The 15,927-nt window shown below is 46.8% G+C and overlaps 1 protein-coding gene across 1 annotated transcript in view; it reads right to left on the minus strand.

Moving 5' to 3' along the window:
* ANTXRL (ANTXR like) overlaps positions 1-15,927 on the minus strand; it is a 44,270-nt gene that overhangs the window by 16,528 nt on the left and 11,815 nt on the right. The window contains exons 2-7 of the mRNA XM_042240948.1: positions 9,969-10,040; positions 8,586-8,657; positions 8,249-8,372; positions 4,530-4,598; positions 4,111-4,191; positions 3,951-4,011 (exon numbers count right to left, since the gene is read on the minus strand). Coding sequence (XP_042096882.1) covers positions 3,951-4,011; positions 4,111-4,191; positions 4,530-4,598; positions 8,249-8,372; positions 8,586-8,657; positions 9,969-10,040 — 479 coding nt within the window. The remainder of the gene's footprint in view (positions 1-3,950; positions 4,012-4,110; positions 4,192-4,529; positions 4,599-8,248; positions 8,373-8,585; positions 8,658-9,968; positions 10,041-15,927) is intronic.

The following is a 15,927-nucleotide window of genomic DNA, read 5'->3' on the forward strand; positions in this document are numbered from 1 at the left end:
AGCTCTAGAGAGAGGTGCTGAGGAGGTAGGCTTGTCTGAGAAGGCTGGTGGAGCTGAGCATGAAGAGGGCGTCTAAGCTGCTTGGGGCTGACGGGGGCGCACAGGTGGGAGTGGCTGGCCCTGGGGAGAGGAGGCGGGGGCACCACATGCGGTGCGGCACAGCCACTTGGAGAGAGACTGGACATTGCCAACCATGAGCTGGGCTTCGCCTTAAGGCAGCAGTTGTTCTTTGGTCTTGATTGCAGGGAATTCCTTTCCCAAGCTCACAGAGAGGTAAGCGTCAGGATGGTCCTACAGTACGACTTCTAACATCAGCCTATTAGGAACAATCTGAATATTGTCTCCCCAGGACCCGTGAAATAAATGGGCCCATCCATGCAATGGCATATTATGTAGAAGGTTGGTGAATACTATGTACTGCATGATCCTATTGATGCAAAATATCCCTGTAAAGTATATTTAGATAGGAATTTACGTATCAGAGTTGAACTCTGCGGTTGTTAACTGGGGAGACCATGGGATGGGACAAGGGGGGACCTTATCGTGGTGGAGGGACAGCCTCTACCCAGGCTGGTTGCAGGGGTATCCCACACTGCTCTGCACGATGTGCCCTGCCAACACCCCTGCTCTACACAGCCTGCCCCAGCCTCCCTCACAGAGGGCCTGCAGCCACGACGCAGAGCTGGACACCAGACCTCAGAGGGAAGCCCTGCTTGCCCCGTGTCCTACTGTGGCCTCCACTGGGCCCCACCTGCTGGGCTTCTTGCAGACACTCACTCTGGTCTGGTCACATACAGGAAAATGAGGGACCAGGTGCCACCTCCAGCCATAAATAAAGCCTGAATAAACCTTCCTGCCTGGGGTCTATTCGGGCTTTATTTCTGGGTCAAGCCTGAATAAACCCAGCAACACACAGGAGGGATGAATCCGCAAACAGTAGTGCCCAGTGCCCCAGGCCAAAAAACCTCTCATTCATCCTCTGTGAGTCACCGGAGAGAAGTTCTAAAGCAGCAAAATAGCCGGTGGAGGAAGAAATCAGAGAGTAGCTGCTTCTAGGGGGTGGGGGCAGGGATTGCCTGGGGAGAGAGCTGAGGCAGCCTTCTGGGGACACCTCTGATGTTCTTAGCAGCAGCAGCAGCTGATGTTCTGAGCCTTCATGTGCGCATTTTTCAGAACCCATCAAATGATACACTGAAGTCTGCTGCATTTGAAAAAAAAAACAAAACTCAGTGAAAAGTGTTCCACAGGTAAAGATACGCAGAATAAAGGGTTTGTGGGTGTGGTAGTCTGATCAGTATAAGTTATTTGGAAATGCATCAAGAAATAAGATGGATTGATGGAGAAAGAGATAAGAAAGAGAGAGGAGTTAGATAAATATGTGACCAGGGATATATGGTTAGATATTAATTGCAAGTCCAGTGGAGAGAGGAATGTTCATTATACATTCATTTCCATTTTTGGTAGATGTTTGAAATCTTCTGTAATAAAGGGTTGGAATAATAACAATGAAGTGGATGACAAAAAAAGAATAATAATGCTGTGGACACAGCCAAGAAGAAGTTATGGTTCTTACTGAGTGATGAGTGGCTATGAGAGACCAAGGGCTGTGAGAAGCCTGGGGGCCCAGCTGATCAGGAAAGGCTGCGGATGGAGGCGCTCTGAGAGTGAAGTCTCAAGGGCTGGGTGGGCTGGACACTGTAAAGCTGGACAAAGTTTTGCAGGAAACCCAATACCCCTACCCCCAGCCTCTGCAGCAGATGGGCAGACTTGGAGTAGAGGCTGGACATTGAAAGGCCCAGTTGTCTGGCTTGGGGGCCTCAGCCTCCAGAAGGTTGCAGAAGCAGCGTTCTCTGCCCTTCGGGTCCTATGTAGAGGATGGGCTGGAGCAAAGGCCTAGAGGCAGGGAGGCCAGCAGAAGCCTCTGCCTATTCCTAGAGGTAGCCCAAGGTGCTGAAGCAGCCGTGTGCCTCATGCTCACACCCTCCTGGCTTTCCCTCACTCTGCTCACTGACTTATTCAGAATGACAGCTTCTACTTTATTTGGGGTCCAGGTTCCTGCCTTGAGCTTTCCCTCCCAGTGACAGTCATGCCGTGTGGCAGCTTTTGACGAGATGACAACAATTGTAAAGGTCAGAGCAGCACCGCTGGGCCTCACTGGCAGAGGCTGTGCGGCAAGCACCTGTCACCCCAGCTAGGCCACCACAGGGCGTGAATGACAACAGGCATCCTTCCCTGAGGCCTGCAGGCCCGTGTGTGTCCTGGGGACCTGATCAGAGAATGGAGGCGCTCAGGTTGCTGCAAGCTGGGATGTGCAAGGAAAGACCCTGCACGTGTGTGGGGTCTCCTTCCGTGGCCGCACCTTGCACGGGCCACGGGGTCAGAGGCAGCAGGGGTCGAGAGCTTCCACCCACAGAGGGCTCAGCGGGAGATGCTTTCATCCTGGGAGTTCTTTAACCACTTGCCTCCCCAGCCTGAGCTCAGCGTGAGGGTGGAGGCAGAGTCAGGGGTCAGTGATGGAAGTCTTAGTGCCAGCTCCTGTAGGTGAGGGCCACCAGCTTCTAGATCCCGTGCCAGTCACTGTGAGCTCCACTGCTTCTGTGTCCCACTGAAGATCTGATAGAGGGTATTGTTATTTCTACTTCTTGGAGATGAAATTGGAGTTGGTAGATATTCAGCAATTTGCCTCGGTTTCATGTCCTTGAGCAGCAGAGCTCAGATACGAACGCTGCTCTGTCTGACCCCACAGCCTTCTGCACTGTGGTCTTGCAGCTCCGAGCACCACAGCCAGGACCAGCTTTCCTGGCTATGCATCCAGCTGCATCCAACTGGATGCTGTTATTGGGAGCGTGTGCTTATCCACCCACCTCAGCTCTACAAATCCCAGTGATGCGGATGCTTGAGCTGGCACACACAGAGCTCAGTTCAGAGAGAGCGCTTCTATCAGCAATACGCTATACAGGATCCTCCCCAGTCTGATGCAGGGACCATCCCAGGAGAGGGACAGCATTGCCATCAGGTTCCAGACCTCAGGGAGAGGCTGTCCCCACTGAACCTCTGGGTGTAATGACAGCTGTGAATATTTGTTGGATGCCTTTGTCAGGATCTGTTACTAGCGTGACATTGGCCGTGAACTATGTCCAGTTCTTTCCTTCATCCACTGGAATAATCATGTTTCTCTTCATTTTTCGGATGAGGAAAATCACACTGATATTTTATGTATTGAATCAGCTTGGCATTTCAGTGGTGAACCCTAATTAGTCTTGATGCATTTGTCCTTTTTCATGCTGTTGGCTTCTGTGTGTTAGTGTTTTGTTGAGGGTTTTTAAACTAAAGTTTTTCTTATTTCTTAGTTAAATTTAAAGTTTTGAGCTAAAAAAAATATGTGCGCTTGTAATCAGCAATATATTTGTGTCAGGTCATTTTGTGGCATACATTAAACCTACAGAGCTGCTTGTCAGTTATATCCTAATAAAGCTAGAAAGTGAAAGCAGAAGTCGCTTAGTCACGTCCGACTCTTTGCGACCCCATGGACTATACAGTCCATGGAATTCTCCAGGCCAGAATACTGGCGTGGGTAGCTGTTCCCTTCTACGGGGGATCTTCCCAACCCAGGGACTGAACCCAGGTACCCTGCATAGCAGGTGGATTCTTTACTAGCTGAGCCACCAAGGCTCAGCTGTACAAACACACACACACACACCACAACCCCCCACATGCACACCTCACATACACATTCTCTTATGGGCCCAGTGTAGTCACATGTCCCCACATTTCTCTGCAATCACCCCACACACTCAGACACCACACTTACACATACAACTCATACTACACACACAAACCATATATACTGAAACCATGTGCTCAGAGCACACTCACAATGCACACTGGACGTACTAACAACTCACACAAACACACACCGCTGTGTTTACAAAAGCAAGTCCAGCTCTTACCTCCTACGCAGATATCGGAAGGCTCCACAGAAGTAATTTCAATACAGGACTTAGTTTCGAGCTGAAATAGGGAGATGAGGGACGGGAGCAGGGGATGTGAATGTCAGGAACTTGCTGAGAACCCACCTCTTCCCGCTTCTCAAGTCCAGCCCTCACTCACTGGATCAACGATGTCTTTAAGAGCCTTGAATCCTTGGCTCACTGCAAACACGTGATATGGGCTGTCTGCAATTTCCATTAACTACAGTGGAGAGGAGATGGTTGGCACACAGCCAGAGGCTGGAAACACAGTAGATCCTATCCCAGGAAAGGGACTCTTGCCTGCTGCCGTGTTGGATTCCAAAGGCCACTCTCTGGCTTCTGTCAGCAGCCCACCCCCAGGAAGTGGAAAGCTCCTCCACCCGCCCCTCTGGCGTGTAGGTTTACACAACGCTTGCTGTTCACCTGCCATGACTACCCGTTGTCCAAACACCTGGGCTGGGATAAAGGGACATCCACTGGGTGACGCTGGGACAGCTTCTCTGTACGCTTTCACCAGCTGGGCTCAAAAGTGGCATGTGGTTCCCTGTTCGGAATTACCTGATGTTCCTCAAAGTTTTTTACACCCACGCAGTATACTGTTGCTCCCATTTGCCGAGCCTTGTCAGCCTATGAGAAAAAAAGCATTGAGTGTAATTCGTCAGACAACTGGAACCCACAGCTGGGGACGATGGTCTGGACTCACTTCTTTCACAGTTTCTTTTAGTGTCTGTTCCTTCAGAGTTCCATCAGTCAGACAGATAATCATGGAATGAACCTTGTTTTCTGCAGAAAAAATAGGGAGTTGCCTTGTGAGCAAGGCACCTGGAGGGATCTGCCTCAGGCTGCCAGGCCTGCAGCTCTGCTCCCGCACCTCCTCCTCCTGGGGAGGGGCCACCCTGACGCCAGAACTGCCACCCAGAGCACCCCGAAAAAGAAGGGGCCTTAGCCCAGGACCCACTTGACAGGTGAGGAGCGTGAGACTGGCTCAGAGCGCTTCCTAGTGACCCTCACTAGGGCAAGGTGGACAGCCTTTGTCCTGAATGGCAACTGCAGCCTCTCAGCTGAGCTCAGGGAGGAGCAGCCAGACTGACTGCCAGAGGCTTGGGCAGCGGCCCCGCCCAGCTCCCTGCCTTTCCCAGCAGCCTGTGCTTCCTTCCTGATGAGGCTGCAGCCCTGTAGTCTACATGCCGATGGTTTTGGGCTGAGCTCAGCCTTTCCCACTGTTGGAAACACCGACACAGGACAAGAGTCACCCACAGGGGAGAGGCTGAAGGGAAAGGGCAGAGCCAGGACCGTGGTGGACACAGTGTGGGCAGCCAGGGGGCACCAAGGCCTCTGCTCCCTAAACTGGACTCCGTCTCCTCACTGTCCCTGGAATTTCTCTTCTTTCTCATGCAGCCCAACTGTAGGTCAAGCACTTGATATCTAGTAAGAACCAGGAATGTACTGCATGATCCCATGTGGTTCTCAGGAACATCCCTGGGGGAGCTTTCCATCCTCACTGTGGGGAGGAGAAACCTGCAGCACGGGGAGGGCAAGGAGCTCGCTCCAAGAGTCAGCGCTAGGGGCCGGCCAGGGAGGGTCTGCACCAGCCCTCGCTGAGGCCTGGGCCTGGCTCTGTCCCCCCCTGAGCACAGTGACATCAACAGGCAACTTACCTCCTGAGTGAGCTTCTTCAATTTGCTCAACTGCCTGCAACAAATTGAAGAAAAGTTGGGGGAGGTGAGAAGTGAGAAGACCCAATAATTCTTTAAGAATGTCACAAAGCAGAATAAATTCTCAGGGCTGTAGGATCTGTACCTTTTTAAATCCTTCCTGCATGTATGTGTCTCCTGTAGGCACTATATTCTGAAGTCTGATAAGACCATCATGAACTTCATTTCTGAAAAAAGTCAGTAAAGGGGACTGAGGAGGAATGAAGGTTGACTGTTACAAAATAGACCAGCTTCCCGGCACCATTCTGCTCTGTGGAGGCCTGCCTGGACCAGAGAGCTCAGTGGCTCTGTTGTGACCCCTCTGTCTGTGTCTTTACAGACAGGACTAACCCTAACGCTTCCATGCCACCCAGTGAGCATGGAGGATGCTGCTCTTCCGTCCCATAAGCAGGACCTGGCTTTCGATGCGCTCATCCCTGTCTCAGTAGGCAGGCCTCAGAGAGCTCAGCAAGCGGTGAGTCCGTGGTGAGAGGGGAGCAGCCACGGATGGCACCTGTGGATCCGGCACCCCCAACATGACTGGAGATGCTGCTGGCACCCAAGGGGCCCCTGGTGAGGGCACATTACCCTCCAACAAGCAAGGCTGAGTTTGGAGAAGTCACTCTGCTGATAACTCTGCCCTGCCCACCATCCTCTCCCACAGGCCCCCTCTAACAGCCTTGGTCCTTCCAAACCACTTCCCTCCCTGGATTGGTGCTAAAGAAAGTAGTCAAGCTGCTCCATTAGAGTCTAGGGCTCTCAGGCTTCACGTGCTCTTGAAGAAATAGATGGTAAATGCGGAAGAGGCCCGAGAATGTCCATGTGGGCTGAAGAGCAGTGACCCCGGGCTGCCACAGGGATCTCTGTTGGCCTCTGTTACAGCAGATAGTGGGGGGATGGGACTGGGACACACCAGGGGGCGGGGCTTAGGTTCAAGCTTATCTGGTGTGATGGCTGAGCCTTCACAGCAAGTCTTAGAGAATGAGGTGCCTTCGTGCCTCAGGCAGAAGGGATTCTGCCATGAGCTGAGAACTGAGAGCCCCTGGTCCTGCCCTGCCTGACCCAGCATGGGAACTGAGGAGGCCTGGGACCAGGGCCAGTGGCCCTGCCCACCCATGCAAAAACAAACAAACAAAACCCCCCTACCCTCTTCCTGTCACTTTTGGGAAGATTTGTTTTGTTGCTGCTGTTGCAGCCCAAATGTGCTGGAACCCGCAGCCCTCCCTAGCTTCCAGCCCAGGACTGAGCTTATCCAGACCTCACTCTGGCCTTTCTCTTGGCTGGCCTGCCACCCCATTCTCATTCCCAGCTCCATGCATGGAGAGAATCCTAGCCTGCTTATGCCCTCATGAAGTCCTTCAGTTCTTACAACTCTACCCCACTTTCCCCCTCCCCTCATTCTCACTCCTCTTCTGACACTTTCCCTTGAGGGCGGCATTTTCTTTTTTTTTTAATTTTTATTTTTACTTTATTTTACTTTACAATACTGTACTGGTTTTGCCGTACATTGACATGAATCTGCCACGGGTGTACATGAGTTCCCAATCCTGAACCCCCCTCCCACCTCCCACCCCATATCATCTCTCTGGATCATCCCCGTGCACCAGCCCCAAGCATCCTGTATCCTGTATCGAACATAGACTGGCGATTCATTTCTTACATGATAGTATACATGTTTCAATGCCATTCTCCTAAATCATCCCGCCCTCTCCCTCTCCCTCAGAGTCCAAAAGTCTGTTCTATACATCTGTGTCTCTTTTGCTGTCTCACATACAGGGTTATCCTTACCATCTTTCTAAATTCCATATATATGCGTTAGTATACTGTATTGGTGTTTTTCTTTCTGGCTTACTTCACTCTGTATAATTGGCTCCAGTTTCATCCATCTCATTAGAACTGATTCAAATGTATTCTTTTTAATGGCTGACGTCTCCACTCTCCAGAGAGGTCTGGGAGCCCCTCAGGAGCCTCCCGCACAGCTCCCTTGGTTCAAGTTCTGAACTCTTGGTTAGAGGAGTCAGCGGTCCTCCTCTCCCCCATGGACAGCTCCTCTACCAGAGGCCCCCAGCTCTCTTTCTGCCACCAGCCTGACAGCTCCCCACTCACTTGCTTTCTTCCACCTCACACTCACTCAGGTCTCTCTCTGCAAAATGCAGACCACAGGGACACACAAAACCACGCCTTCCCCAGCTCACTGAGCAGGAAGCCCGGTCCCCGCTTCTCCCGGGAGCCAGGCCTGGGGAGTGCTGTCTCCGCGCACTGGCAGCCCCACACTCTCTGGGTTTCAGTCATTCGCATCATGAGCATCTTGAGCTCCTGGATACTCATGAGCTCCCTATCTTCCACCTCAGGCCTTCGGGCACACCTAGGGTGCTGCTGTGTCATGCTGCCCTCCTGACCCCAGCCCAGCCTGGTATTCAGAACCATACTCATGGGCTCCCTTGTCTCAGAGCCACCAAGGGACCAAGCTCCCATCCAGTGAACTCCATTCCTTCAGCAGGCCCACCCCTGTCTCCTGATTCTGACTCTGCCTCTCTTCTTCCCCCATGGCCCAGAGTAGAGACTGACACACAGGGCAGGTACCCAACACAGGCCAGTCACAAAGGGCCCACGCACCAGCTCCTCCAGGTCCCAGGAGTCCTCACAGTGAGCCAGTTCTAAGACACGAGAAGAGGGCTGGGAGGACAGGATGAGTGGAGGGCGGGGTCTGGGGAAGTGGAGATGGTCCAGCGGCATAGCGTATGCCAGTGCCAGCACAGTCAGGGCTTGGTAGCAACCAGGGAGCTGGGACTGGGGTCAGAGTGAGCCCTCAGCAGAGCCCAGGCTGGCCCAGTCTGCACCCAGGGGAACCCTCAGCTCCTAGGAGTCTCCCTGGCCCTCATTCAGCAGGCCTGCCTTGGGAGATTAAAGCAGCACTTACCTATCTGAAGTAAGCTTCATGACGGTGTGACCCTCCGTGGAGAAGGTGATGAAGGACATCCGGAGGTTAGGGCTGGGGACGAAGCACGTGCTCGTGAGAAGCTCTGTATGACACAGGCTCACAGTGAAGCCAGCGTGCAGCCAGGAAGAAGGTGCGTGCCAGTTTCTCTTCTCCCCACCCCAGAGCATCTGCGTTTGGGTTCATTTCCTAAACCTGGAAGTTTCTCTAACTTTAATGAAGGATTGTAGGTACCTAGTGAAGGAAGCCTGTGGAGACATGCTGCCTTCTTGGAACAAGGTACCAGGATGACATCCTGATCCAACCTTATACCCCTCACCACTCTAAAGTGTGTCTCTCTCTCTTAAACACACATGCACATACGCACACACACACGTGAACACGTACACTGCACACATCGGATACCTATGCGTTCTCTCACGAGGGCCTCCTAACTGGTTTCTCTTCTTCTACAAAATTCTTTGTACCTTTACTGCTCTTCCCTCCCTTACATCCTTCTCGGCTTTGTTCCCACTCATCTCAGAGAAATCATTCTCCTTCTTAGCAGCTATTCATATACTTCCCGCCATTTCCTTTCCCTGGACCCTGTCTTTTGGTCCATTGACACTTATCGTTTAGGTAAATTGCTACAGTAGGTTCTTAGATAAGCTCCCTACTGCTCCTGGGTCTTGTTTCAACACATTTTACTCACAATATCAGACTTTCCTTTTTGGCACATAACCTTGATCATGTCAGACCCCTTCCCAAGAATCATCTGTAGATCCCTATTTTTTTACAGCAGGAAATCCAAGTCCCTTGGCCTGGCCATTACGTGCCCTGAAGGCTTTGGTCCAAATCTGTCTTGTGCAGCCTCATCTCCCAACCTTCTTCTGCATTAACCCTACTCTCCAGCTGAACAGACCACTCACTGCACGAGAAGGCTCCTTAATAGTTTCTGTTGCTCACTCTTCCCCATCCTTCAAGACCTAGTTCAAAATTCCACATCCTCTAGGAAACCATCCTTGACTTTTTCCTAAGAATTCTTGCTTTTCCCTTTAATTTCCCTTTGAAGACTTCTGCCTTTTTCTTTTGTCTATTGACACCATTTAACCTGGTGTTCAGTTACCATGGTACGGGCTTGCCTGGTTCCTCATCTATAAGGCCCTTCAGGGTAGACTGTGCCCCTACAATTATGACCCGTCTTCCAAGTAGGAGGCAAGAAAGCTGCTGAGACCCAATGGAATCTGCATGACCTGCTCTTTTCTGCTTCAGAACATCCCCCTGGGCTCTGTGCTCCTGACTCTAGGGGCTCCCATTCCCACTGAGTCTAAACAGCTGTGTACTCTGCCTGGTGGGGAAACACTCTGCGATTTGGAGAAGCCATACTTTTCAAACTTCTTGACCAAATCCTCCACAAAGGAATAAATGTTCATCCAGTTGTTGTTCACACTGCCTGACCTGAAAATGAAGAAGACTTGAGTTAGAGGCATGAGGTGTATCCATTATGTAGGCAGAATTTCTGCCTCCTCAGTTTCCAGTAGACCCTTTAGCAACTCCTTCCTCCCACTCCGTGTGGCTAAAGGCTGCTACACACCCTCAGCAATCTCAGGGGGTCATCCTGGTGGGGAATTCATAAGTTTTGAGTGTGGGAAGGGTGACCAATCAGATCTGGGTGCTCGGGAGTCAGGAACTTTTAAGGGATGAGGAACTTCTGCTAACAAACCAGGATGGTTGTGCAGCTATCACATCGGAAGTGATGTAGGATGCATCGGTTGGAAAAGCCTCCAGTGATTTTGATACGACTCTTCTGGTCCCTCAATTTCCCTTGAGCATAAACCATTCCCAGGTGTCTGCTCCTCTCTTGTCCCTTGAAAGTGTGTGTTTGGGTGTGGGTCAGGGCTCTTTGGCACAATATTCCAACAAAAGTCTCTCAGTTGGTCCTGTCTACCGTTCTGTCTGCATTTTCTAGGCTGCAACTAAATCTCTCAACAAATAGTGATGACACTAACAATAGATTCTTTTAACATCATCAAGATTATCATTCATTGAGATGTATGTACCAGGCCTTCATGTTACATGTTTTCCAATTCCAGAACAACCCCATGATATCAGCGTTATTTTCATTTTTCAGATAAGAAAGCTGAAGCTCTCACAAGTCATAGAATTTTCCACAATTTCCATATAGTTGTTATGGAACTGAACCCATTTCTAGCCTTAAAACCCATGCTCTACCCATTGCATTGAGCAGACACATGTGACATGGCTATGTCCAACAATTGTTGTTGTTTGGTCTCTAAGTCATGTCTGGCTTTTAACCCCACGGACTGTAACCCACCAGGCCCCTCCATCTGTAGAATTTCCCAGGCAAGTATACTGGAGTGGGTTGCCATTTCTTTCTCAAGAGGATCTTCCTGACCTAGGGGTCAAACCTAGGTCTCCTGCATTGGTGGGTGGATCCCTTACCACTGAGCCCCAGGAAAGCCCATGTCCAATAATTACTGAGTAGAAAACACCAGACTCTGACAACTGACCCACAAAATAAACTTTCTATCAGAAGTGTCCATACTAAAGTGCAAGACAAATCCTTTCTTAACTAATGGTAACACTTGAAATGAACATAATATTGTTTAAGTCAACTATACTTCAATTAGAAAGTAAAACCTTTGTACTTTATGCACTCAAATCACAAAAAGAGAACACATTAGAAGAACTACAACCAAATGAAATTTATCCTTGGAATGTGAGCATGGTTCAACATATGCAAATTAAAAAATGGGATAAACAACATCAATAGATGAAAGCTAACAATCACAAGATCAACTCAGTAGATTCAGGAAAAGCATTTGACATATTACAACAATATTTCATGATAAAAAACCTCAAACATTTGAGTATAGAAGGAACATATCACAAAATAATTGAGGCCATACACAATGAACCCACAGTTAACATTATACTCAGTGGTGGAAAGTTGAAAGCTCTGTTTCTAAGATCAGGCCTGAACCAAGGATTCCCACTTTTATCACTCTTCTGCTAGAGCTAATAGGCACAACAAAGAAACAAAAGGCATTCAAATTGGAAAGGAAGAAGTATGCTTGTCATTATTTGCAGATTATTTGATTTTGTATATAAAGAATTCCAAACACTCAAAGACCTGTTGGAATTGAACAATGAATTTAGTGAATTTTCAAGATATAAATATCAACATACAGAAATTAGTTGCATTTCCAGTAATGAAACGTTGAAAGATAAATAAAGAAAACTATCCTATTGGGAGTAACATCAAAAATAATAAAACACCTAGGAATAAATTTAACTAAAGAAGTGAGAATCTGTGCAATAAAAACTACGTCACAAATAAATGGAAAGACACCCCATGTTCCTGCACTGGAAGAAACAACATTGTAAAAATGCCCATGTTACCGAAAGCCATGTAGCTTCAATGCAATCCCTGCCAAAATTCCAATGCATTCATAGCAATAGAAAAAAATAGTCCTAAAATTTGTGTGAAGCCACAAAAAACTCCAAATAACCAAAGTATTCCTGAGAAAGAAGAACAAATCTGGAGGCATCATACTTCCTGACTTCAAACTCTACTTCCTGATTTCAAAGCTATAGTGATTAAAACCATATGGCAATAGCATAAAAATAGAAATGTAGACAAATGGAACAGAATAGAGAGCCCAGAAGCAACGCCACAGATAGTTAACAAATATTTGAACAAGGGAGCTAAGAGCACCCATGGGGAAAAGATAATATCTTCAACAAATGGTATTGGAAAAATAAAACACAGGCAGAAAAGTGGAAATGAATCTGTATGTTACACGACTCCCCAAAACTAACTTTAAGTCATAAGGCCTGATACCATGAAACTCCTAGAAGGAAATACAGAGAGAAATTCTTTAAAATTAATCTTGCCAGTAACTTTTGGGGATATAACAACAAAATCACAAACAACAAAAGCCAAGATCAACATCAAGCATAAAACTTTGGCAAAGCAAAAGCAACAACAACAAAAAAATGAAAAGGCAATCAATAGAATGGGACAAAATATTTACAATCACATATTGGATAAAGGGTTAATATCTAAAATATATAAAGGGCATATACAAGTCAATTAAAAATACCCAAATAATCTGATTGAAAAGTGGGTAGAGAAATAGATATTTTTTCAAAAGAGACATCCAAATGGACAGCAAGTACATGAAAAGATGCTCCATGTCACTAATTATCAAAGGAATGCAAATCAAAAACCACAATGAGATGAATCTCTGTTAGAATGGCTATCATCAAGAAGACAAGAGATAACAAGCATTGGTGAGAATGTACAGAAAAGGGAAACTGTTACAGTGTTGATGGAAATATAAATGGCTTTAGCCACTATGGAAAACAATATGGAGGTTCCCGAGAAAATTTAAAATAGAATTACCACACCAGCCAGCAATCCCACTGCTGGGTGGGGAAGTGAATGGGGAATGAAGACAGAATATTGAAGGGACATACACAATTCCATGTTTATTGCAGCATTATTCACAACAGCCAAGATAACAGAAACAACCTAAGTGCCCATGAACAGATGAGCAGATAAAGAACACGTTGTACATACATGCAGCGGAATATAATTCAGCCATAGAAACAAGGCTATCCTGCCATTGTGTCAATAGTGATGAATCTTGTGCTCGGTAAGATAAGTCAGACAGAGAAAGACAAATACTGTATGTTATCACTCATATGTGAAATTGAAAATAGCCAAACTCATCTCAACAGGGTACAGTGGTGGTTACCAGGGTCTGGGGGGAGTAAGCAGTGCTGTTTAAGGGTACAAGCTTGCAACTAGTTGACAAATAAATCTCAGGTAGCTAATGCGGAGTTTAGTGAACATACAACAATATTTTATTATAATCATTAAAATGTCTAAGTGACTAGATCTTAATTATTCCCACCACAAAAAGAAGTAATAATCATGTGATGTGATAAAGGTGCTATCTAAATATGCTTGATATATGTCAACTATATTTAAAGGAAAATAAGGATTTTTAAAAAGGAAGAAATAAAGAAAATCAGAAAATTATATGTATATATTGTATATGAAAATATTGACTTGTAACCATTAAAAAGCCTTTTGATGAAAGGTTGAAAGAAGAGTGAAAAAGTTGGCTTAAAGCTCAACATTCAGATAACGAAGATCATGGCATCTGGTCCCATCACTTCATGGCAAATAGATGGGGAAACAGTGGAAACAGTGTCAGACTTTATTTTTGGGGGGCTCCAAAATCACTGCAGATGGTGACTGCAGCCATGAAATTAAAAGACGCTTACTCCTTGGAAGAAGAGTTATGATCAACCTGGACAACATATTCAAAAGCAGAGACATTACTTTGCCAACTAAGGTCCATCTAGTCAAGGCTATGGTTTTTCCTGTGGTCATGTATGGATGTGAGAGTTGGACTGTGCAGAAGGCTGAACGCCAAAGAATTGATGCTTTTGAGCTGTGGTGTTGGAGAAGACTCTTGAGAGTCCCTTGGACTGCAAGGAGATCCAACCAGTCCATTCTGAAGGAGATCAGCCCTGGGATTTCTTTGGAAGGAATGATGCTAAAGCTGAAACTCCAGTACTTTGGCCACCTCATGAGAAGAGTTGACTCATTGGAAAAGACCCTGATGCTGGGAGGGATTGGGGGCAGGAGGAGAAGGGGACGACCGAGGATGAGATGGCTGGATGGCATCACTGACTCGATGGAGGTGAGTCTGAGTGAACTCGGGGAGATGGTGACGAACAGGCTGGCTTGTTGTGATTCATGGGGTCGCGAAAAGTTGGACACGACTGAGCGACTAAACTGAACTGAATGCCCATGTAGCCATAAAGAAAATATCTCTAATAGGTACTGAATATATTTTCACACAAAGGAAGTAAAAAGGGAACCAAAACCTGTTATTAAAAAAAAAAATCAACACAAAAGAAGGCAGAAATGGAGAAAATTAGGGAGGAAAAAAAGCTAAAAGACATACAGATAACAAATAGCAAAAGTCCTTCCTTATCAGTAATTACTTTAAATATGCATGGATTAAACTCTCCAATCAAAATGTACAAATTGCCATGATGGATAAAAATGATGCAACCATATGATGACTACAAGAGAATCATTTTTACTGTTAAGACAGCAGGAGGTTAAAAAATAAAAGGATGAGAAGAGATACTTCAAGCAGAGATAAATCCAAAGAGAGCTGGGATGACTATTAGAATTTACATAAATAATTGTTATGAAAGACAAAGAAAGACATTATATAATTAAGGGAGAGTTACTTCACTGAGAGGACAAAACCAATTACAAACAGATATACACGATGGTGTGATCACTCAGTAGAGCCAGACATCCTGGACTGTGAAGTCAAGTGGGCCTTAGAAAGCATCGCTGCGAACAAAGCTACTGGAGGTGATGAAATTCCAGTTGAGCTGTTTCAAACACTGAAAGATGATGCTATGAAAGTGCTGCATTCAATATGCCAGCAAATTTGGAAAACTCAGCAGTGGCCACAGGACTGGAAAAGGTCAGTTTTCATTCTAATCCCAAAGAAAGGCAATGCCAAAGAATGCTCAAACTACTGCACAATTGCACTCATCTCACATGCTAGTAAAGTAATGCTCAAAATTCTCCAAGCCAGGCTTCAGCAATATGTGAACCATGCACTCCCTGATATTCAAGCTGGTTTTAGAAAAGGCAGAGGAACCAGACATCAAATTGCCAACATCTGTTGGATCATCAAAAAAGCAAGAGGGTTCCAGAAAAAACATCTATTTCTGCTTTATTGACTATGCCAAAGCCTTTGACTGTGTGGATCACAACAAACTTTGGAAAATTCTGAGAGAGATGGGACTACCAGACCACCTAACCTGCCTCTTGAGAAATCTGTATGCAGGTCAGGAAGCAAGCAACAGTTAGAACTGGACATGGAACAACAGACTGGTTCCAAATAGGAAAAGGAGTACGTCAAGGCTGTATATTGTCACCCTGCTTATTTAACTTATATGCAGAGTCCATCATGAGAAACGCTGGGCTGGAAGAAGCACAAGCTGGAATCAAGATTGCCAGGAGAAATATCAATAACCTCAGATATGCAGATGACACCACCCTTATGGCAGAAAGTGAAGAGGAACTAAAAGCCTCTTGATGAGAGTGAAAAAGTTGGCTTAAAGCTCAACATTCAGAAAATGAAGATCATGGCATCTGGTCCCATCACTTCATGGGAAATAGATGGGGAAACAGTGGAAACAGTGTCAGTCTTTATTTTTTTGGGCTCCAAAATCACTGCAGATGGTGACTGCAGCCATGAAATTAAAAGACACT

The sequence above is a fragment of the Ovis aries genome, chromosome 25 (assembly GCF_016772045.2).
Source record: "Ovis aries strain OAR_USU_Benz2616 breed Rambouillet chromosome 25, ARS-UI_Ramb_v3.0, whole genome shotgun sequence".
Lineage (NCBI taxonomy): Eukaryota > Metazoa > Chordata > Mammalia > Artiodactyla > Bovidae > Ovis > Ovis aries.